Source organism: Mytilus edulis, chromosome 5 (assembly GCF_963676685.1).
Source record: "Mytilus edulis chromosome 5, xbMytEdul2.2, whole genome shotgun sequence".
In the NCBI taxonomy this organism is placed as follows: domain Eukaryota; kingdom Metazoa; phylum Mollusca; class Bivalvia; order Mytilida; family Mytilidae; genus Mytilus; species Mytilus edulis.
In genome coordinates this window covers 91875271-91901675 of record NC_092348.1, presented here as the reverse complement: position 1 = coordinate 91901675, position 26405 = coordinate 91875271, and the positions used below count along the sequence as shown (strand labels likewise).

General features: G+C 32.4%; 1 protein-coding gene across 1 annotated transcript; it reads left to right on the top strand.

Moving 5' to 3' along the window:
* The first annotated feature begins 429 nt into the window (after positions 1–429).
* On the top strand, positions 430–21822 carry LOC139524816 (survival of motor neuron-related-splicing factor 30-like). Its single transcript, XM_071319919.1, has 7 exons — positions 430–538; positions 2683–2748; positions 3963–4108; positions 14325–14412; positions 18405–18472; positions 20333–20459; positions 21287–21822. The coding sequence occupies exons 1-7, from the start codon at positions 485–487 to the stop codon at positions 21431–21433; spliced, it is 696 nt and encodes a 231-aa protein (XP_071176020.1). The 5' UTR covers positions 430–484; the 3' UTR covers positions 21434–21822.
* The last annotated feature ends 4583 nt before the right edge of the window (positions 21823–26405 follow it).

Genomic DNA, 26405 nt, shown 5'->3' with positions numbered 1-26405 from the left:
TTTGTACAATTGTCTGTTTTATTGTCTATTATCATAAAGTCCATTTATGACTGCTTGGCACAGTTGTGCATCATGTCTTAAACATTTATTGTAAATGTGAGCTAATAAATAGTGGGTATTGTCGATGAATAAATCTTTTGGACACTGAGAACTTTCAACTTTGTATATGCACATACATTTCATAGATATGTACATTTCTGTAATTTTATTACGTTTAGGACATCGACAGGCACGTGTCTCAGATTTTTTTTTCTATATACCTTAATTTTGTATCAGAGACATATTATACAATTATATTATTGTATTATATGTCTCTGGTTGTATTAAGGTATGTATAATAAAAAAATATTCTGAGACAAGTGTCTGCGTCACCATGGAAGATCATGGAAGATTAGCTACATAGTTAACTGGTTTTTTTTTACACGGAATTTATTTTTCCGTACTGGTTCAAAAATTATAATGTTCATTTCCGGCATCTTGAACAATGGCCGACGATTTACAAACAAATTTGTCTACGTACAAACTGCAATTACAACAGGTAATTAGGCTTTGAAATGCATAAAAAAAACATAGATTTCTTACATATTTTATATGTGAATAAATTAAAACTAAGTGTTACTAATAAATGTACGATGTTGACTGGTAGGCCGAGGTCTCGGATATTTTTTTTGCATGATCACGTTTGAAAATTATTTTGTGTCCGGAATGATATTCTGATTTGGCCGTTCCAAGAGGAATCAGATTTTCATCGCAGATCGTATGCTTATTGATGTTTCTAAATTGCTTGTTGGCTGACAGTCTTGATCCTGTCTTATTTGTGTTTCTTACAGCTTTAAAAAGGGCAGGGTATTTTTTTTTCTCAGAAGCGCAATTGGCTACATTTTATGCGGTAGGTCTTTTCACCAACGAACACCACCACACACTGCTGAACACTACCAATATATTAAAATACCAACTTACACACCTAAATATATTGTATTCATAGTGATATTAGTGTTTCCTACAGCTTGTGAAACGGGCAGGGTAATTTTTGCTCAGAGGGGGATCCTAGTGCGATTGGCTACATTTTAAAACCTTTTGCGCAGAGGACTATTGACTTTTTTAGAGCCCTATTGTCATAGATATTAAGGCACGTTAATGGATAGGGATTAAATTGAATATACATGAACCTTCTTCTTCAGTCAGAGCTCAGACATAAACAAGTCTATTAGCTCTGTTTTTGACTTAAAGAAGTCAAAACATGTACATGTATTCTTTATAAAAATGTGTTTTCAATTTTAGACTTATCTAAGTCACAAAATGACAGACTTGTTTAGGTCTATTTATGTTGATGAAAAAACTTAACTTGACTTGGTGGCCAAACTACACCACCTTTGACAGTAAAAACCTGTCTGAGAGTTCACAAGGACTTGATCTATCTATATTTAATTATCTAATTGAACATCCTTACTAAACACAGATGTTTTACCTCATTAAGTGTGGATCCAGGTGGTTGCATTGTAAGGTTAATTAACATGATCCCCGATTTTTCAGACTCTCATTCATATTTTTCTTTAGAAGACAAGGCATTGGCTTTCAATGTTGTCATTAATATTTGATTTAGATGCATGACCTTTTTATAAGTATGCGTGGGTCTTGAAGTTGACCAATTTTGGTAACTTATCGACTTGTAGGAGTTGATATTTGCAACTTTTTGATTCTGGTCAATCATTTCTTGCTTAACAATATTTGACTTATTTAAGTCGTATTTTGTCTTGCATTAAAGGGAGACAAATCCTAAAACTTACAAATTTAGACATCTATAAGTCAAAAGCAGATTCAGACTTATTTATGTCTGAGCTCTGACTGTTCTTGTGTCCGTATAAGCATCCTTTATAAGGATCACCACCATAAGTTATGGCGTATAAAGGAAGCATTTGGAGCCTGTATCGGTACAGTTTAATGTGAGCATTTGCCTACCCAATTCCCCAGCCGGGCCGTGACGGGTCTTATTACCAGAAAGTTAACCGTCCCTAAACATAATAAAATATAACAAAATAAAACATACCAACTCACACACTCACCTGATTCGCTCAGTCCTCAAAGTATAAAAAGTGTATTTTTTCTATGTATCAAATATCCTTTTTAATATCTGTGTTTTAAATGGGAAAGGGTCACCCCGGATGCCCCACAAATGCCTTGGCAAAATACGTCTAAGGTAATAACGAGGATCTATCAAAACTGACACTACCAAATGCCCTGCTGTATCAAGGTAGAGGAAAGCCGAAAATCCTACTGAAAAGGATCTCGGAAAGAAACTACCGATCCATTAGGAGAACAGCAAGAACTCTCAGACTTCAAATGATAGGTCTTATAGTTTCCAATGGAAACTACTAATGGATCCCATATGGGCAGAGCACATGTCTCAAACATACTGAAAATATCTGCAGAGGTTTTCCTCAACAAGAAAATAATGACCGAAATTGAAAGTATATAATGTATGGATGATAAAGTGCATCCAAGAAAGCAATTTAGAAGACTAATTTGGATGATGTTGATGGATTCTCTCTGCAAAAATTTCACGTCCGTTCTCATCGACACCCACCGGCTCACCCTTTCAATTACCATTGTGTCCTACTTATTGGTAAGAAATGAAGATTTGTGTATTACATTGTATTAGGTTCAATCTGTTTTGTTTTCTAGGTTGAAGCATCATTAACTACAGATCCAGATAATGAAGATCTATTGAAGCTCAAGAATGATTTACAGGTGGGTTGTTATACTGACATCTATTGTATAGTAAGAAATGCCCTTTTTCATTGAATTTATACATTAGACATGTTAGATGAAATTAAAAAAAATATAATTTAATATATTTGAATACTTATCACTATTTATGTATTCTTAAATTTCAGCAATTAATTTGTATTAACATGAAAAATATTTTGATTGAAGAAAAACTAAATTCCTGTACATGCTGTATGAACAAAAATAATTGAAAAAATATCATAAAACATAATAGAAATGTAAAAGTTGAAAACGTCCAAGCATTACAACAACTGTCAGTGTTAATGTGTGTATAGATTTATATTTTCTAGACAAGACACAACAGCTCAGCTGTACAAATGTATTGCAAGAATAAGTTTGGATCGTAAGTAACAAAGACACGCACACCAAATAGATATACAGGCTGTTAAAGTGGTAAAAATTGATTCAGGATATCTTTTTTAGTCAGGTTCAGGATTATGAAAGAAAGCTTAATTGATTCTTTGATTTTTTTATTATCATCAACTGAAATAAGACAAAAAATTAAAGGGTAAAAAATAAATTTGTAAAATTTTAATTTATTATTACTATTAGCATACAAGCATTTTATAAACTAGATTCTGTGATTGTTATTAAACAGAAACTAATCTGGCACAAATGACTTAAAAAAAGGAAGCATGATAAGGCTATCACACATGTTCACACTTTTTTTATATAAGCTAAAAAATACCCTCAGAGTGGACAATACCTATATAAAACATATTGGGAATCATTCATCAGAGATGATCCATATTTGTATTTGACGACAAGTTTTAGAGATGTAATATCTGATTTGGTACATGCATGAAATGTTCTATGCACAAAAAACATACAGTATTTGTGGACGTATTGGGGACAAAAGTGTTATTTGCATATTAAAACTATGAATTTAGGATTGCTCTATATAGCTAATATTACATGTAATGTTCTATGCACAAAAAACACACAGTATTTGTGGACGTATTGGGAACAAAAGTGTTATTTGCATATTAAAACTATGAATTTATGATGGCTCTATATAGCTAATATTACATGTAATATAAAACTATGTGCAAGTTTTTTTCACAAATTTGTATTCATCCATATGTCCTAATATTGTGTGAAAAAAGCAAGTTATTTATCTTTATGAGTGTTATATTCCTTTTTACTCAAATACGCTGTATTTGTATATTTAACAGGAAGTTATAGACCTGACTGTGGACTTGATTGGTACCAAACTACCTCCTGAGGCAACAGAAGTACTCAAATCTGACGCACCAGATGTATCGTCCTATAATTGGAAGTCAGGTGATCCATGTATGGCTATCTGGTCAGAAGACGGACAGTAAGTCACTCCATTACACAGTCATTTATAAACTCTGTGACAACAGGGTCTATATGTTCATTTTATATGTTTTAAGTGACCAACACCACACATTTCAGAGCCTCTTTTTCACAGAATCATTTAAGGGGTGTTAAGTTGTAAACATCAAGGCTGGTTGGAATATAAATGCAAGTAAAAAAATCGATCTGAAATGTTTTCAGCATATTGAAAGTAAATGGTGACTGAAAAAGACTGATGATTGCTGGCAATGGACTGAATTAGATAGATTATATGTCAACTCTTGCTTTTTATACGACCGCAAAATTTTTTTTAGTCGTATATTGGTATCATGTTTGCGCCGTCTTCTGAGTCGTCGTCATCCAAATACTTTTAGTTTTCGCACTCTAACTTTAGTAAAAGTGAATAGAAATCTATGAAATTTTAACACATGGTTTATGACCACAATAAGAAGGTTGGGATTAATTTTGGAAGTTTTGGTCCCAACGTTTTAGGAATTAGGGGCCAAAAAGGGCCCAAATAAGCATTTTCTTGGTTTTAGCACTATTTCTTTAGTTTAAGTGAATAGAAATCTATGAAATTTTAACACATGGTTTATGACCACAAAAGGAAGGTTGGGATTGATTTTGGGAGTTTTGGTTCTAACAGTTTAGGAATGAGGGGCCCAAAAAGGGCACAAATAAGCATTATTCTTGGTTTTCGCACAATAACTTTAGTATAAGTAAATAGAAATCAAAAAAATTTAAACACAAGGTTTATGACCACAAAAAGAAGGTTGGGATTGATTTTGGGAGTTGAGGTCCCAAAAGTTTAGGAATAAGGGCCCAAAGGGTCCAAAATTGAACTTTGTTTGATTTCATCAAAAATTGAATAATTGGGGTTCTTGGATATGCCGAAGCTAACTGTGTATGTAGATTCTTAATTTTTGGTCCCGTTTTCAAATTGGTCTACATTAAGGTCCAAAGGGTCCAAAATTAAACTAAGTTTTATTTTAACAAAAAATGAATTCTTGGGGTTCTGTGATATGCTGAATCTAAAAACTTTCTTAGATATTTGATTATTGGCCCAGTTTTCAAGTTTGTCCAAATCGGGGTCCAAAATTAAATTTGTTCGATTTCATCAAATATTGAATAATTGGGGTTCTTTGATATACCCAATCTAACTGTGTATGTAGATTCTTATTTTTTTGTCCCGTTTTCAAATTGGTCTACATTAAAGTCCAAAGGGTCCAAAATTAAACTAAGTTTGATTTTAACAAAAATTAAATTCTTGGGCTTTTTTTATATGCTGAATCTGAACATGTACTTAGATTTTTGATTATGGGCCCAGTTTTCAAGTTGGTTCAAATCAGGATCCAAAATTATTATATTAAAGGGATAATTCGCGATTTTTCACTTTTCATCTTATTATGTTCAGGTAGCAATACACAGTTAGGAAAAAAACTTAAAATTGACACTCATAATTTTTAAACACCCTCTTTCCCCTCCTGTCTAACAAAGAAGGCTTTATATGTGTGTTATGCATGTATATACTTGTAGAAAGAAAATCTTCCATAGATTTGATTTCTAATGGTCATAAGGGTGAAATATAATCCCTTTTGGGTGTAACAATGGCAACATTCTGCATTTCTTAGATACAAAATATAGCAAAAAAGGGGGGTGAACATGTCACAAAAGTCTCCAAAATTTAGTCTAAAGGAAAATTTCAATGAATTACAGTGGTACCTTTCCTGAATCCATAGGTTTATATCTATCAAGTGGTCCAAAAAAAATCATATGCTTTCCTGCTCGTTTTTCCATAAAATTGAATTGAAAAGATCGAGCGCAAAATCTTTGTTGATAAACACTACAATAATTTATGGACCTATGAACGGTACGGATAGGAAAATACGGACTGTCAATCATAGAAATGGCCTATAAAACATGTTAAAATCAATCTAAATGTTCATATAAACCCACTAAGAAGGCTGTATTATTCTTCAATTATCTAAAAATCAATTTTATTGTACAAAAACTTTCATATTTAAAAAATTCACAGGGGCCATAATGCGAAACTAAACTTCTAACTGTGTATTGCTACCTTAAGGATTAACATTTTTTTCCCCAATTCCACTTTAAATGGATTTCTGTTTTCTACTAGTTAAAACGAGCATTTTCGCCTGCTTGTTTTGAAAATCGGTTCAGAAATAAATATTTTATGAAGGTTAGCAGTTGACACTGAAATGCAACAAAAAAGTGATTTTATGAAACATGCCATGTCAAAGTGCAGTTTCTCCTTTTTTAGTCAATTTTCTAAAACTATACCTTCTTACCCTGTCTTTTCTTGTTTAAAAACTTAAATTAACCTTAAGAGTAGACAACTTTTACAAGTTAAAGCTATTTTAAAGCTCTAGAATGTCAATTTTGTTGTGTATTACCATACCAAAGCCTTGGTTAAAATTTAGAAAATACTGAATTTATCTATAACAGCGGGAAAAAATTTCGGCTTAATTCATGCTAAATTGTGACTTTATACTTGCTAAAATAATAAATTTTATTTAGTCGCATGAAAAAATATAAAGCGTTCCCTTCTAAGGTTTCTACATAACGCGCAATCTTCTTTTCCAAGGGGTAGCCAATAAAGTATCAATTTATAACGGAACCAAGTCTTTGTGTCAAAATGTCTATATTGGTTGCGAAGGACAATAAACAACAAAACTAACATATATTGTCATACTAAAGGTTGTTTCTCCCTTAGAATTGTATCTATAACATAAATATCAATAGTTTCGTGGTATGTTTGTCTAAAAAAACAGCAATTATTTGCTTTGTCAAATGCCATAAGGTAGCAAATACACAGTTAGGAAAAAAACTTAAAATTGACACTCATAATTTTTAAACACCCTCTTTCCCCTCCTGTCTAACAAAGAAGGCTTTATATGTGCGTTATGCATGTATATACTTGTAGAAAGAAAATCTTCCATAGATTTGATTTCTAATGGTCATAAGGGTGAAATATAATCCCTTTTGGGTGTAACCATGGCAACGTTCTGCATTTCTTAGATACAAAATATAGCAAAAAAGGGGGGTGAACATGTCACAAAAGTCTCCAAAATTTAGTCTAAAGGAAAATTTCAATGAATTACAGTGGTACCTTTCCTGAATCCATAGGTTTATATCTATCAAGTGGTCCAAAAAAAATCATATGCTTTCCTGCTCGTTTTTCCATAAAATTGAATTGAAAAGATCGAGCGCAAAATCTTTGTTGATAAACACTACAATAATTTATGGACCTATGAACGGTACGGATAGGAAAATACGGACTGTCAATCATAGAAATGGCCTATAAAACATGTTAAAATCAATCTAAATGTTCATATAAACCCACTAAGAAGGCTGTATTATTCTTCAATTATCTAAAAATCAATTTTATTGTACAAAAACTTTCATATTTAAAAAATTCACAGGGGCCATAATGCGAAACTAAACTTCTAACTGTGTATTGCTACCTTATAATACCATAAAAAACATATTCCCAAAGTTTTATTTCGATATGAAAAGTAATAAAGGAGAAAATTGGGAATTATTAATTTTATTTTATCAAACTTCCTGACTTATGTGACGTAGTTTAAGTCTTTGAGCATGCCGGGAGTGAAATTAATCTCATTTAAGTCTTGTTCGTTAACCATCTAATAACGCTATTTAAAGCGCATCGACGACTTTTGGTGTAGCTATTAACCAACGAAAAGTAAGTGACAGCCATGCAACTTTTTAAATTAGATTGTAGGATTCATGTGTGGATTTTATATACGAATTCTAGTAATTAAAGTAATAATAATACAATAAAACATTTTTTATGATTTTTTTTCTTCAAATACTTTAAACAAACATATGAAACTGACACGATCGATAGTGTATTAAAAAATACATGTTTGTATTCTGAACTTTTTGCTTCATTCCAGAAAACATTTTCACTTGCTTGTACTGTGGAAATTAAATGTGTATTAATTTGTGACACTTAGTAAATGTTGAATGCGTAGTTAAACTCAAGGTAATTAAAAGATTAGCATTATGTAATTCTAATCTTTTGATCTTCATTCAGTGACACCTAGGCGTCACAGTTCAGCATTTCAGGTGTGAACAACATTTCGTATGAATGATATACGGGAGTCAGTTATAGTTATAGACACAGAAATGTAAGAAAAAGAATTAAAATGAATTTACGGGAGAAATAAGGTCGCACAATAACTGGATAGCTGTTGTATATTTTTATATATTTTGCATAAGCTCACTTTTAAATGAATTATGACTTCTGATTAGTTTTGTAACGATAAAATACTGAATTATTATACCCCCGCTTTAAAAAAGGGGGGGTATACTGTTTTACCTCTGTCTGTCAGTCCGTCCGTCCGTCCATCAGTCCGTCCGTCCGTCAGTCCGTCCGTCAGTCAGTCAGTCCGTCCCATGAAACTTTCGTCACATTTTTCTCAGGAACTACACATCCACCCTTTCTGTAATTTGGTATCAACATTTATATATGTCAGCCACACCGTGTGATGCGTTTTCAGATTCATCACTTGACAACTTCCTGTTTACCGAACACTTGTCTGATTTTACACATGATAGCCAAGTTGAAAATTTTCGTCACATTTTTCTCAGGAACTACAATACAAGGATTTCTGAAATTTGGTTTCAGGATTTATATTAGTCAGCTATACCGTGTGATGCGTTTTCAGATTCATCACTCGACAACTTCCTGTTTACCGAACACTTGTATGATTTTACACATGATAGCCAAGTTGAAAATTTTCGTCACATTTTTCTCAGGAACTACAATACAAGGATTTCTGAAATTTGGTTTCAGGATTTATATAAGTCAGCTATACCGTGTGATGCGTTTTCAGATTCATCACTCGACTACTTCCTGTTTACCGAACACTTGTATGATTTTACACATGATAACCAAGTTAAAAATTTTCGTCACATTTTTCTCAGGAACTACAATACAAGGATTTCTGAAATTTGGTTTCAGGATTTTTATAAGTCAGCTATACCGTGTGATGCGTTTTCAGATTCATCACTCGACAACTTCCTGTTTACCGAACACTTGCATATTTTTACACTATTAATATTATCCACTTGTGGCGGGGGTATCATCAGTGAGCAGTAGCTCGCAGTTTCACTTGTTTTAATTGAATAAAGTTATAAATAAAAATAGCCTTCTAAACACGAGTGTGTGTACCTTTTTAAATTAAAATCGCCAACCTCTTATATTTCAAACAGATTGCAATTATATAATTTAGACCATCCAAAGCGATCTTTATTTACCTATTTATGTTCTCATCAAAATATTTTATATCTCACAACGCATGCATGAATACTTCAGCTATTTGAAAAAAAAGATGTTTTAAAAAATTGACAGGAAATTTAAGGATCCTCTTGGAATGGAATCGAAAAATTACGAATAGAAATTCTTTTCAAGTGTGAAAAACGTCAACCAATTTATTCATAATCGGGAGCGTCCTTATATTAAAATAGTCTTCTTCTCACAACGAATAATACTTTAGCTATTTGACCAACGATGTTTAAAAAAAAAAGACGACGAATTTAATGTCATCTTAATATCCCTATTTTTGAATGTAATTATAAGTCTGTTCAACTGGCAAGAATACCCCTAAAGCAGACAAGCAGTTTATTCTTTAAATTGCTGTCATTGAATATCAAGAAAGAAAATAAATCCTGAAATCAATTTGAAACTTTAATACTCAAATGTTTTCCTAGAAAATATTCACATCCCTTGGGGTTTATTAGTGTACGTCCAGTTGCATATGTTTTACATGAATGTCGGAACAATTGTGATGATGTCGAATTTCTTCCTTTCATTGGAGAACGATCTAATTGATATATAAATTTGTGATTTTACTATGTTCATAACTTCGATGAACCGAAGCAAGTTATTATATCGACCTGTATTTAAATCAAATTGGTCCTCTTCTTCTTCTTCTTCTTCTTCTTCTTCTTTTGGTATACAATAGTCTATGGAATTCGATGATTACATACTGTTGGCATACGTGGACTAGTCTATTTACAAAACTGTTACCCCAATTTACCCAAAATGTATGTTTCTTTCTTATGTTCAATGTATACATGTAATAATTTTAAATTGCGATATAGCTCCATAACTTTCTATCCAGGCGTAGAAATGAATTGTCGACAAGTGCGTACATTTTTTTTAAATCAATATTTCTGGTATGTTCCAATCTGTCCTTTACTATTGACAACGAGTATATATTACATTTTCCCAAATTAAACCTTGGAAAAAAAATGTAAATAGATTTTTATTTTATCAAATCTTTTTTTTTTTGGTATTATTTATATTTTTATAAATAATATTCTTTACACCAGTAATGTTATATATAAACAAGCGTATGAGTTTAGTAATGACTAGTATATTATATCACTTTCGGACACGCAAGACAGAGATGTATATTATACACCTGATAGTTCAAAATGGAGAGTTATAAGTTATAGGCCGTGTACACTGATCAATACCTACAGAAGTGAAACGATGCATGAACTTGCAAGCCTGACAGGAAATCGCTTGAATACCTGGACGTGTCACCTCACACCCCTCACAATACTTTTGGGAGTAATACCTTCAGTCATGCTGGTGATCAGATGAGGGAAGATCCGAATTTATTTGAATAAAATTTATTACTTTAAAGAATTATAAACGAATTAGATTTACGAAAACAGTTTTCACGGAACACTTATTTATGATTTAAACTTTGACTTTTTAACTAATTCCAATATTAACAGTTTAAAAATAACAGACTATGGTTATTTAAAAAAAATAAGAACATTTTCCGTATCAAGTTAGTTTGTCAGATAAAACAACCGTACGATTGACAAGATATCGACACGCAATTACGACTACATCGGTTACTGTAGTTTTGGTCCTTTGTGGTTTATAGACATATCGTAACTTTTAATCAGGGAAGACGACAAAATGGCGGAACGCAGAGAGTTGATACTCTAAATTTAAAATCGATGGTGATCTCTTATCTAGCGGAATAAAACTTTAATATCTATAAATTTGAGCATTTCTATATAGAATGGACATAATATCATTTTTGATTTTTTTGCGAAGTTTCCCTTTAAGTATTGTGCAATAGCAAGAAATTTTCAATTTCACAGTATTCAGCAATAGCAAGAAATTGAATAATTGGGGTTCTTTGATATGCCCAATCTAACTGTGTATGTAGATTCTTATTTTTTCGTCCCGTTTTCAAATTGGTCTACAGTAAAGTCCAAAGGGTCCAAAATTAAACTAAGTTTGATTTTAACAAAAATTAAATTCTTGGGCTTTTTTGATATGCTAAATCTAAGCATGTATTTAGATTTTTATACGACCGCAAAATTTGAAAAAATTTTCGTCGTATATTGCTATCATGTTGGCGTCGTCGTCTGCGTCGTCCGAATACTTTTAGTTTTCGCACTCTAACTTTAGTAAAAGTGAATAGAAATCTATGAAATTTTAACACAAGGTTTATGACCACAAAAGGAAGGTTGGTATTGATTTTGGGAGTTTTGGTCCCAACTTTTTAGGAATTAGGGGCCAAAAAGGGCCCAAATAAGCATTTTCTTGGTTTTCGCACTATAACTTTAGTTTAAGTTAATAGAAATCTATGAAATTTTGACACAAGGTTTATGACCACAAAAGAACGGCTGGGATTGATTTTGGGAGTTTTGGTTTCAACAGTTTAGGAATTAGGGGCCAAAAAAGGGCCCAAATAAGCATTATTCTTGGTTTTCGCACAATAACTTTAGTTTAAGTAAATAGAAATCAATGAAATTTGAACACAATGTTAATGACTACAAAAGGAAGGTTGGTATTGATTTTGGGAGTTGAGGTCCCAACAGTTTAGGAATTAGGGTCCAAAAAGGGACCCAAATAAGCATTTTTCTTGGTTTTCGCACCATAACGTTAGTATAAGTAAATAGAAATCTATGAAATTTAAACACAAGGTTTATGACCATAAAAGGAAGGTTGGTATTGATTTTGGGAGTTTTGGTCCCAACAGAATAAGGGGCCCAAAGGGTCCAAAATTAAACTTTGTTTGATTTCATCAAAATTGAATAATTGGGGTTCTTTGATATGCCGAATCTAACTGTCATGACTGTGTATGTAGATTCTTAACTTTTGGTCCCGTTTTCAAATTGGTCTACATTAAGGTCCAAAGGGTCCAAAATTAAACTTAGTTTGATTTTGACAAAAAATGAATCAGTTAGGTTCTTTGATATGCTGAATCTAAAAATGTACTTAGATTCTTGATTATTGGCCCAGTTTTCAAGTTGGTCCAAATCGGGGTCCAAAATTAAACTTTGTTTGATTTCATCAAAAATTGAATAAATGGGGTTCTTTGATATACCAAATCTAACTGTGTATGTAGATTCTTCATTTTTGGTCCTGTTTTCAAATTGGTCTACACTAAAGTCCAAAGGGTCCAAAATTAAACTTAGTCTGATTTTAACAAAAATTGAAATCTTGGGGTTCTTTGATATGCTGAATCCAAAAATGTACTTAGATTTTTTATTATGGGCCCAGTTTTCAAGTTGGTCCAAATCAGGATCTAAAATTATTATATTAAGTATTGTGCAATAGCAAGTCTTTTCAATTGCACAGTATTGCGCAATGGCAAGAAATATCTAATTGCACAATATTGTGAAATAGCTAATTTTTTTTTTAATTAGAGTTATCTTTCTTTGTCCAGAATAGTAAGCAAGAAATATCTAATTGCAAAATATTGTGCAATAGCAAGATTTTTTTTTAATTGGAGTTATCTTTCTTTGTCCAGAATCAACTTAAATCTTTGTTATATACAATATACAATGTATATTCACTTTTTACTACCAACTGATAAATTAAAATAATCTTTACCATTCAGTGATAACAAGCAGTTTTTTTACATCTTAATATTTTATGATGTATTTGAATGAGTAGTTATTGTTGCAAACTCCATTAGAAATTTTAATTGAGATTAGTTTTGGAATAAGGGAAAGAGGGATGTGATTAAAAAAATTGGGTTCAATTTTTCTCATTTGAAATTTCATAAATAAAAAAGAAAATTTCTTCAAACATTTTTTTGAGAGGATTAATATTCAACAGCATAGTGAATTGCTCTAAGAGAAAACAAAAATTTTAAGTTCATTAGAACACATTCATTCTGTGTCAGAAACCTATGCTGTGTCAGCTATTTAATCACAATCCAAATTTAGAGCTGAATCCAGCTTGAATGTTGTGTCCATACTTGCCCCAACCGTTCAGGGTTCAACCTCTGCGGTCGTATAAAGCTACGCCCTGCGGAGCATCTGGTTGATTATTGGCCCAGTTTTCAAGTTGGTTCAAATCAGGATCCAAAATTATTATAATAAGTATTGTGCAATTATCAATTTCACAGTATTCAGCAATAGCAAGAAATCTTCAATTGCACAGTATTGTGCAATAGCAAGAAATTTTCAATTGCACTTTTTGCGCAATAGCAAGAAATCTTCAATTGCACAGTATTGTGCAATAGCAAATATTTTCAATTGCACAGTATTGCGCAAAAGCAAGAAATATCTAATTGCACAATATTGTGCAATAGCAAGAAATTTTCAATTGGAGTTATCTTTCTTTGTCCAGAATAGTAGTTGAATCAACATAAATCATTGTTTTATACAATATACAATGTATATTTACTTTTACTACCAACTGATAAATTAAAACAATTTTTACCATTCAGTGATAACAAGCACTTTATTTTACATTTTAATATTTTATGATGTATTTAAATGAGTAGTTATTGTTGCAAACTCCATTAGAAATTTTAATTGAGATCAGTTTTGGAAAAAGGAAAAGGGGGATGTGAAAAAAAGGGGGGGTAAAATTTTTCTCATTTCAGATTTCATAAATAAAAAGAAAATTTCTTCAAACATTTTTTTGAGAGGATTAATATTCAACAGCATAGTGAATTGCTCAAAGGCAAAAAAAGATATTTTAAGTTCATTAGACCACGTTTATTCTGTGTCAGAAACCTATGCTGTGTCAACTATTTAATCACAATCCAAATTTAGAGCTGAATCCAGCTTGAATGTTGTGTCCATACTTGCCCCAAATGTTCAGGGTTCAACCTCTGCGGTCGTATAAAGCTGTGCCCTGCGGAGCATATGGTTATATATTTTAACCTTTATTGTTTCAGATACTATGGCAGTAAGATAGATGAGATTCTAGAGGATGGAACTTGCACTGTAACTTTTGATAGCTGGGGCAACACAGAAGTCACCAATGTACGGCAAATTATCTTCTTGCAAAATTCATATACCATGTGTAAAAGAGAGCATCATTTAAAATTTGTTTGATTCCTCTCTCCTGTGCTTTTTTTCAGACGAGAGTAGGCTGTAAGAAAAAAATATATTTTTATGGTCCACAGAATTTAATTTTACCAGGTGACACAAGTTTGGAATGTTATACAAATCTAACCCTATTACTGGCAAAAGCTTCAGCGATATGTTAAGGGGGTACCCAACACCTTCACTAAAATAATTTGGCTCGTTTAATTTTCATAAAATTTTGACAAAGTATTTACTTCGACCCTTTGACAAAAATATATAAAAATTTCAAAAAATTTAGATCAACCATTTTATCCAAAAAATTACGCTGGTTATATATAGCAGTTTGACAAACACTAATTTTGATCATTGATAAGCTTAATATTACCTTCAACACATCATTTTAAAACGTTTAACTGATCTTACAGAGTTATCTCCCTAGGTACCACCTTAACAGACCAAAATTTGATGCTCACAACTGCAAAATTCATTTTATTTCAGTGGCAAATAGAAAAAAAAACCTGCAGTAAACTAAACAAAAAAATGATTAAAATTGTAATCAGGAACACAAATCCTATTGTAACTACCATACTAATAGCTTGTTATAAAGTGTGCATATTTGATTTAAAAAGATACAGACCGTGCAAGGCTGTATGGTAACCTATAGTTGTTAATTTCTGTGTCATTTTTGTCTCTTTTTGAGAGTTGTCTCATTGGCAATCATACCACATCTTCTTTTTTTTTATATGTATAGCCAGTCAAAGTCATTAAAAACTTCCATCGTTGTAAAAAAGATAGATATACAAGTTTTAAAATAGTAGGTATACAAAGTCCATAAAGTGAACCAGATTTAGGAAATAATAATTACTTTACACATAAGTAGAATTCATACATTATTACAACATATTATTAGCTCACCTGGCCTAAAAGGCCATGTGAGCTTTTCTCATCACTTGGCGTCCGTCATCGTCGTCGTCGTCGACGTCGTCGTCGTCGTCGTCGTCGTCGTTAACAATTTTTCAAACATCTTCTCCTCTGAAACTACTGAATGGATTTGAATGAAACTTAACATGATTGTTCCTTAGTATATCCTGCACAAAATGTGCGCTTCGATTTTTGATCCGTCAAAAAACATGGCCGCCGTTACTTAAAATAGAACATAGGGGTCAAATGCAGTTTTTGGCTTATATCTTAAAAACGAAAGCATTTAGAGCAAATCTGACATGGGGTAAAAATGTTCATTAGGTCAAGATCTATCAGCCCTGAAATTTTCAGATGAATCAAACAAACCATTGTTGGGTTGCTGCCACTTAATTGGTAATTTTAAGGAAATTTTGCAGTTTTTGGTCATTATCTTGAATATTATTACAGATAAAGATAAACTGTAAACAGCAAAAAAAATCAGCAAAGTAAGATCTACAAATAAGTTAATATGACCAAAATTGTCAATTGACCCCTTAAGGGGTTATTGTCCTTTAATGACAATTTTTCACAATTTGTTCATCATATTTGCCAACTTTAAAAAATCTTCTCCTCTGAAACTACTGAATGGATTTGGTTAAAACTTAGCATGATTGTTCCTTAGATTATCCTGCACAAAGTGTGTGCTTTGATTTTTGATCCGTCAAAAAACATGGCCGCCGTTACTTAAAATAGAACATAGGGGTCAAATGCAGTTTTTGGCTTATATCTCAAAAACAAAAGCATTTAGAGCAAATCTGACATGGAGTAAAAATGTTCATTAGGTCAAGATCTATCAGCCCTGAAATTTTCAGATGAATCAAACAAACCATTGTTGGGTTGCTGCCACTTAATTGGTAATTTTAAGGAAATTTTGCAGTTTTTGGTCATTATCTTGAATATTATTATAGATAAAGATAAACTGTAAACAGCAAAAAAGATCAGCAAAGTAAGATCTACAAATAAGTCAATTTGACCAAAATTGTCAATTGACCCCTTAAGGGGTTATTGTCCTTTAATAACAATTTTTCACAATTTGTTCATCATATTTGCTAACTTTAAAAAATCTTCTCCTCTGAAACTACTGAATGGATTTGGTTAAAACTTAGCATGGTTGTTCCTTAGATTATCCTGCACAAAGTGTGTGCTTTGATTTTTGATCCGTCAAAAAACATGGCCGCCGTTACTTAAAATAGAACATAGGGGTCAAATGCAGTTTTTGGCTTATATCTCAAAAACGAAAGCATTAAGAGCAAATCTGACATGGAGTAAAAATGTTCATTAGGTCAATATCTATCAGCCGTGAAATTTTCAGATGAATCAAACATCCAATTGTTGGGTTGCTGCCACTTAATTGGTAATTTTAAGGAAATTTTGCAGTTTTTGGTCATTATCTTGAATATTATTATAGATAAAGATAAACTGTTAACAGCAAATATGATCAGCAAAGTAAGATCTACAAATAAGTCAATTTGACCAAAATTGTCAATTGACCTCTTTAGGAGATATTGCCCTTTAAAGACTTTTTTCACAATTTGTTCACCATGTTGACTTACTTTAAAAAATCTTCTCTTATGAAACTGCTGTATCAATTTCAGCCAAACTTAGGCTAAATGAGTTTCAGAGTTTCAGAGTATCTAGTATAAATTTTATATTTCATTTCCTTGTATGTCAAGAAACATAGCTCCTATGGCTAAAATAGAACATAGGAGAAAATGATTTTTTTTTGCTTTTGAAGAAAATAGGACGATTCAAAGAACATTTAAATAAATTGAAAAGCCAAAATAATCATTGATGAGAGATTAAACCAAAAAAATTCAGGTGAGCGATTCAGGCTCTTGAGAGCCTCTTGTTTAAAGTCATAAGAAACGAGTGACCGGTGAAAAATAATGTTCTTCCAATTCTTTAACCAATGCATACAAACATCATAAACTCAGTCTTCTGTTCAAGAATTTTTCATTTTTTTCGCATAAATTTCGTATAATCTTCAATTTTTTTTCAATCGGTCAGTTTTGTTGCGAAAATATGGCAGGTAATTAAAGTTCGTGTTTTGAAGCTGAAATTTAACGATTGTCACCTGTCAACAATCACCAAAAAAGCATGGAAATTGAGCATGTGTTTAACATGTAAATTCATATAATAGTTTATTTTAAGGACATCCATGCGTATTGTGATCACCGGATTTTTACGAGATGGGTCACACTGAGGTCACTTTGCATATGGAAAATATGTCGGGGGGAATTGCTTCCTGGAAGGAAACAATTAAAATAAAGTAAACTTCTTCTAAATATGAATGAATTAAAGAATTTTCTTCAGAAAAAAGTTTATGTACATAAGTTTTAAAATAAAAACTATCCATTGAGTTTTAAAAAAACATATGCATTATTTTTTTAATTTGAGGTTTCTTATGACTTTAACACAGAAAACGCAGTGAGCTACAAATAAAAAATCTTGTCTTGTTGAAGAATGTATCCAAAATAAAAAATAAACAGACAGTTCATCAATTGGTCAGATGTGTTGTAAAAATTTATGTAATTTATAATTACAGTATATAAATGTGATGTACAGTGTTCTAATAAAAACAATCACACACCTGCAAAAATGTCTTTCTGAATAATAAAAAAACCACCTATCGAAAGCATAAAATCAACACATTGTTTGGTATTAATGTGGCTAGGCTGCTGAGAGTCAGCATAATTTGTCTGAAAATGGTGATATCTCTACTTGCAGACTAGCACCTTGTAAGCTTACATGTTTAGAAATTTTTACTTATAAAATATTGGGTATGATGGAACAGGCACATACTTGCAGAATGTGGCAGATTAAACATATAAGTGAGATCCCAACCCTCCCCTAACCTGGGACAATGTAATAGCTTGTCAGTATGTCAGTATAGTAAGAAGGGTAAATTTATCATTTGTATACCTCATTAACATGTTATAATGCTGGACATTAAGTAGCCATCAATCAATCCTTTATTTTGTTTACAGGTTACAATATTGAAGCCCATTGACCCTAATGCAGTACCAGGTTCATCTGATGACAAACACAAATCAAAGTAAGGCCAGGGTTTTTTAATTTGTTGGTTTACGGATTTTACCAATGAAAAAGTCGGGTCGGTCGGTCGGCAAAAAAAAAATAAAAAAATATGCTTTTTTGTCATCATTTCTTAGATTTTAGTTCGATGAAATCAGCTGTCATAAATATCGCATGACATTCTAATAATTTCCCGTAAACAAAAAGTGGACGGGGACTGCACGGAGATCGTCATTTCACAAACATGAAAAACAGATTCGTGTAGCTCTTAATCAATTCCCGATAACTTGGTGAGCTTGGTGAATTACGATCTTCAAGCACGAAAACTGATAAAGAAGAAAAAATGTAAAAACGTCGTACGAAAATAAGTTTCAACATACATGTCAACAAACGTAATGGACTCGTCCACTGGAAAAACGAGAATATCGGATTAATCTGTTGTCATGCATTCCCTTTTTTTTTGGCCAAATGGACGATATTTTTTTATGATCTATGAAGCAAGAAAATTTCAAATGATTTGTTAATTTTAGTACTTTAACTTGACGTCTTCTACCTGTCCACATTTGGACAAGTCTATTTCTATCAGATGATGCATCTTACGGACTGATGACAAATACGGTAAACGAATTGATTTTGTAATTGGTTTTAAACACAGGTTTCGTTTCGCAAAATTATTTGCGCAAACCACATTTCAAGGTCAGTTATAATTGATTTGTCTATTTTTAGAAACGTAAACTGAAAGTTTTATTTTTTTCACTACAGAAAGTGTTATCAATTTTAATAGTGATTAATGCATTTCATTTCATAAAAAAACGAGTATTTTAATTATTTTTTAGGGATAATGCATTTGTTACGGTCGGCGGGAATAAAAAAGCATGAAAAGTGAATTTTATTTTTATTCTGGAAATCGGCAAAATCGGATCGGCGGATCCGTAAACCAACAAATTAAAAAATTCTGGCCTAAGTTTATTACATTATTATAAATTAGGGAATTAACTTAATTCCGGCGCCACACATTGGCGTGTAGACTGGCGTGCACAATAACATACAGAGAAAATTGGCAAAGTTGGTATAAGTAAGTTGCATGCCAGAGGAACGCTAATCAATCGTTAAATGCACATTGCTTAAGTTTGAAGTACATCGAAATACAAAGGTATACATTTGGTGAGCGCTACAACTCGAGAATTTTCATCCAGCTTAAGCGTGCGTCGAGCATATATCTGTACGCTACACACATGTAATACATACACTTCAAGCGTGTTTAACGCGCTAGAAATAAGTTTGAGACACGTTTAGGGCACGTTTTATTTAATATCGTTCGACTTGAACTAAAACATATCCGGGTATGTTTGTAACAAACACCCCATAATAGAACATCCAAGATACGTCTGGGACTCGTCTCAAATACGTTCAAAAAACTTTTTTCCTTCGTAGCGTGCATTCCATCTACGTTAGACATGCCAGGCATACGCCAACATACGTTTCTTGAACACCAACATACTTTTCTTGAATGCCTGATAAATGCTTGGGTACGCTTCTTGAATGCCCAATACATGCTTGAAGCTCGTTGTTAACATGCTACAGATATGATTGACAGGTTGAATGCATCCAAAATTACTAGCCTATTGGCAGCGTACATAATTCTTCAACACTCCTGGCGTTGTCAGAGCTATACACTGATGTGTGACGCCAGTATAAAGTTAAACACATTTTGGTTGGACTATGTAGATGTTATTGTCTATTCATCAGTTTTGCCACTGGACATCTCAGGACAAATATTAATAGAAAATATATTTGGAATCTTGAAGGAAGATATATGTGCTGCAGTTCCATCCATTAAGTAGAGTAGCTATTGTAAAAGAATGTACAAATTTATTTTCAGACGAGATAAGATAGCAGAACAGAGAGAATACAAGAAAAAGAAAACACAGAAAAAAGCACAGAGGTTAAAGGCTCAGGAAGAAGAAAGAGAAACAGAGAAAAACAAATGGCTAGATTTTAATGCCAAAGTAAGTCAGTTATTGCAGGAATATAATATGGACAGAAGGTAGTTTAAAGTTCGTCATGGTTGTTCTTGAATTAAATGTTTGGATGGAGCAGAAATAACTATTTTAGAATTTCGAATAAAAAAAGGGTCAGCACCATCACTTGCTGATAACCATTCCTGAATTATTGTAAAAACTATTCAAAATCACAAAATAATGCTGTAAAAATGGTTTCAGAAAAGATATTTCCATATATTTTGGGACGTTTTTAGCAAAACAGAGAGGAGATGAGGGCTGCTTGAAAATAAGAAACTACGGTAAACCAACTTATTTTCGCGAGTAATTTATTTTTCGTGAGTTGACAAGTAATGCGAATATAAATTGTCTCGAATATGTTACATGTGGATCTTTCCTGATTAAACTTTATTAAGTTAATTAGAAAATCGCACAATTAAATTGTTGCGAAGATGACTATAAACGGGTTAATACGAAATAAAGTATCCATGTAAACAAGTTGGTTTCCAGTAGAACCCTTAAATTTGTAGATACATCAGGTGTCTGCCATTTTGCTCTAGGTTTCAATAACTAAAGCATGTCATCAAATTGTCCACAGAATTTAGCAGGCTTCCAAGACCTTGGTGTTTGAATTTAAAGCACACATTTATGAATGATTATTAATGTGATACCTATACATATTGTAATAAATTACTGTAAATTCAAACTTTCTTCAATCCATTTATTTTTGAGATTGTTGATCAATATACACAAAGAGATATATACACATATATTTAGCTCATTAAATCCTTGATATTGCAAACATGTTTATAAGTTATTTTTTGTATTTTTTCCAGACATTTTCCAAGACAAATAAAGGTAAAGTAAAGAAGAGTATATTTGCCACACCAGATCATGTAAATGGTAAAGTTGGTGTTGGTACGTGTGGACAAAGTGGTAAACCCATGACAAAGTATACACACCAGGAAAAATGGAAGAAATGAGCAATCTCAGACTATATACCACTCAATTTTACCCTCACATTGTTATAATGCAGCGAAAAGATAATATTTTGAAATCATGCTAAGTTGTCAGATTAAAATTCTGATTTAGCCTGTTTTTATGTCACAGAATAAGTATTGACTGAAAGATCATATCATGAACACTTCATCATTTTCATCTGATAACATTTTCATTTTATAAGCCAATCATTTTCATTTTAATAGACTTAAGTTTTACAATTGCTAATTGAAATGAAGACAGTTTGATTCATTAGTTGATAATTTTCAGTAAATTTTTATACATTGAAAACAAATATGAACATTTGTTTGAATGGTTTTATTTCTTGTTTCATACAACACATTATTTTGTAAATAAATGTTTAAACATGTAATATTTTTGTTTTTGATGTTTTATAAGAGACTTTATTGGTATTGTGTGTATGTGTAAAACACAATTTTGTTCACTTCCAAAAACATTCAATTATTTTCACATGATTGTTTCTTTTTCTAAGGTATTGTCTCAGTGTTAGTGTGCTAGCTCCAATTTGGAAGGTTGTTACTTAGAACACTAGCCAAGTAAAAAAAAGATGTGAAAACATTCAGCATTTAGGAGCAGTGTTCTCCCCAAGCCGTTTTAGCACAGCGCTTTTCAGCGCTTTTGCAATTCCCCGCTGTCCTATTGCACTGACCGCAGTGCTATCCAACGCAACCGCGTTGCTATATTTTTTTCGTATTTTTCGTATTTTTTAAAATTTCCCGCTTATTTTTAACTTTGGATCACGTGATCGACTGGTTTACGATTTTTGAATGAATTATTTCCGTTGTATTTAAGTAACTCTGCTGGACCAGTCTAATAAATTTTACAAAATGGCGTCATTGAAGGATCAAAATAAACAAACATTTCAACATTGACATCTATTTTTTTAATTAAAAGAAAATATAGATGCATATATGATTGAAATGAGATGAAATAAATTGACCGCATTTCCTGACGTCACTCATAAACTTGTTTTACGAACTTTGAACTAACGATGATTATAAAAACGATCAAACACAGGGGTTTGCTACAAATTATTTGCCGGGTTTACTATCCATACGAACCCTGTAAATGAGCAAGTTTTTAAGTATTAATTATCCCTTATTCGAACTGATATTTAGATTGTTTAGTCAGAAATTCTTCCATTTGATAACAATTTGAGAGGATATGATTAGAAAAACAAACCCAAAGCTGATACGACTTGAGAAATTTTACTTTCTCGATGTCCAACTTGATGAGGCCATTTAAATATAATAAAACGTTTAGGTCATAAAAATGAGAAATCTTTATGCTAAAAAATGTCAATTCCTGTCAAACGTCATAAAGTTAACAGTACACTGCTACAGTTGGTTACAAAACCAAACAGAAGCTGACAATGACTTTATTGAATATTGTTGGTCCTACATGTTCTGCAACATTACCTGATGGTGCTAAGAAATCTTGGCACAGGCAGTCTAGTGTAGATCCATCATGGAAAAAGACTTCTCCTTCAGTTTTATACATAGATAGTATGAGGATTTAATAAATGATTTTACAATGGAGAAAAAAAGACTCTTCTTCTATATCCAGACAATAACATTAACAAACAAAGCCTCATTAAGGGGTACGCTGTAACTTCCATGAGCATGACAAGGACATCATAACAAGAGGAAACATCAACAGCATGATACATGTATAATAAAAACACATAACAAAGCAATTACAAACACACCGCGCGCCGCGATAAACTTACTGAGAATTGTCGAAAATTACGCGCTTACCACAGCGCTATCCAAAAATCCTGGGGAGAACACTAGGAGTAAGAGCAAAGAGGTTTAAGAAGATGTGATAAAAGTGCCAAAAGAGACCTCCCTCCATCCAAGTCACAATTTGAAAAAAAAATGAATCATAATAGATCAAAGTATAGCCTTCAACAAGGAGCCTTGGCTCACACCAAATAACAAGCAATAAAGGGCCCCAAAATTACTAGTGTTTAACCATTCAAACAGGAAAACCAACGATCTTACCTACATAAAAAACAAGAAGCACTTATGAACCACATCATCAAACTACAACCTCTGAACAACAGGTTCCTGACTTAGGACAGGTGCAAACAAATGCAGGGAGTTTAAACATCAGAACAGTGTAGGATGGTTGACATTTCTATCAGCACACTGTCTCTTTGTGAATGACATTATAATTCTATTAGAGCATGTTTGTCTAGTTCAAATCAGAGTTCATATTCACATCACATTACATGTTCTTGTTTTTATATGCATGTAATATTTGCCACTGATAGGTAACTTCCCTACATCATCACAGTTATAATTCACTAGGTATAATTAAGAATGTTGCAAGGCATGCGTTAATAGGCCTGATATATATCCCATAAGCAAAACTAAAGTGCCAATCATTATCCAAAACCCTAGAGGTATTTGATTGCTAGACCAATAAACATCCTGGACTTTTATAGTCATTTGTTATCTGTCAATGTATTCACATTCAATTATCTTCTCCAAATCGGCAAGGTAACTTAGACCAAACTCTGTCTGATTCAAATACTGGGAGTTTAACATTTGGGTTGAAAACACTACCAAGCAGCAAAACCACCTTTAAATAAGGACCCAACAAGTAAACTGTCAATAAACATGCAATCCTCTCCCTTAACCTGTTGCAGTGATCCAACAACACAACACAAGAACACACTAAATAGAAAGAGGAATGGGTTATACTTATTAAATAGGTACTAAACATTGTTATATTACCTGCTTTTATTAACCTCATTCTAATCATATAGACAAAGCATATTAGCAAAGATGAAAGACAAGAATACAAAAATTATCATAAAACAATAACACAATGACAGGATGTATAAGTATAGAGCCGCTTCAAATGGATACAACCAAAAACAGACTAAACAGTAAAAGTATTATTCACAAATACAAATAAAGGAATTCCTGTAACACATTATTAAGATGATAAACAACGTCAGTACCAAGAATCTTCTTCAAGACCCTCGTGTATTATTTGTGAAGTTGATGCGGAATATCTAGCAACAAGGTCTTTGAACCTTCTGATGAACTTTTTTTTTAAGAAAAGGATGAGAAGTTGTTTGACAAACCCTTGGTATTCATAAATATAAAAAGGGAAGTTTCTTTTAAACACAAAAATGGAAGGCACCATGTAGTGATAACAGACCTAGAGGTTGATAATACAAAAAACTTTCTTAGCAAATCACTTTACCAAGTTCAGATAAAGAGGGCAAATTCTTCATCAATTCCAAAATAACAGATGCACAACTGCAACATGACATCGTGAAATTTCAGGGATCTGGATTTGAAACTGTTGTAGCAGTCGATTACACAAATTATGTATCTACATTTCATACGCCAGTTCGACTATTAGTCCGATATTATCATACTATAAACTGGTTAACATCGTCAAATCCGGCCAATTATTCAGTATGTACATGCATTATTTGAAAATAGGGTAATATTTTAGTTAGATTGAAACAAACGCTATATATGTTTAACAAACACGCCCAAGACATGTTGCAATGTGTCTATGTCTGAATTCATAACTGACAGATTTTCACTGTCTCAGATCTTTACATTTATACCAGAATAGTCTTTCGACCAGCAAATTTAACGATTGTGTCTGTCACAGGAATTATATAGGGGCGGCAGTTTAGTCTAACTTCAAGTCATCTACGGTCAAGGGTTTTTCGGATGGTAGAAAGACCATAAAATGGCTATATTTCTTTTCGCCAGTCAGCCGATAAAGTATTTGTGCTTACAAGCTATCAAACCAAAGTTTCCCAGTGATACAGTAAAAGGCATACCTTCAAAATTTTATTGGACACCATCATGACTTGTTTGACCGTTACATCATATTAGATACCACAGATATGTTCCAATTATAATAGCCACAATGCTGTATTAGCCTTTTCCTCATGATAAACATCACCGAATTTCACTCGCTATTAGTGGAACTGCTAAACTTTCCAATGCACCTGTGCTTTATAACCCTTGGCTTTTGTTGGGTTTCGTTTAGCTTGAAGTCTTAAGTAATTACCTTTGACATTTGTGTTGTCTGATTTTCCTTGACTAGCAGTTTAAGATTGTTCCTTGGTGTGTTGACCTAATTTTTTAGCTCACCGGGGCCAAATGGTCGCATGTGAGCTTATGTCTTCACTTGGCATCCTTCTTCGATCTTCTTCATCCGCTGTGTGTCGTCTGTCGTTGTAAACTATTTTAAAAATCTTCTCCTTTGAACCTACTGCGCCAAATACCTTCAAACTTTAACTAAATGTTCCTTAGGGTATCTAGTTTATATATTGTATCCGAAGTTTTGATCCACCGACAAACATGGCCGCCATGGCTAAAAATATAACATAGGGATCAAATGCAGTTTTTTGCTTAAATCTCAGAAACTAAAGCATTTAGAGCCAATTTGACATGGTTAAAATGTTCAAAAGGTCCAGATCTAAGACAAACTAAACAACCCATTTTTGGGTTGCTGCCACTTAATTAGTAGTTTTAAGGAAATTTGGCAGTTTTTGGTTATTATCTTGAATGTTATTGAAGATAAAGATAAACTATAAACAGCAACAATTTTCAGCAAAGTATGATCCACAAAAAAGTTTGATGACCAACATTTTCAATTGACCCCTAAATGAGTTATTGCCCTTTATGGAGAATTAAAAAAAAGTTGTTTATGTTTTTTAACTTTAAAAATCTTCTCAAATGAATCTGGTATGCATTTTGTATTTTATTTCATTGTATGTCAAGAAACATAGACACTATCGCTAAAATGGAACATATGGGTAAAATGAATTTATTTGCTTTTGAAGAAAATATGACAGATACAATGAACATTTAAATGGAATTTAAAGCCACTCATTGATTTATATTGACAAGCAAAAATAATCATTGATGAAAGATTTAAGCAAACCAATAC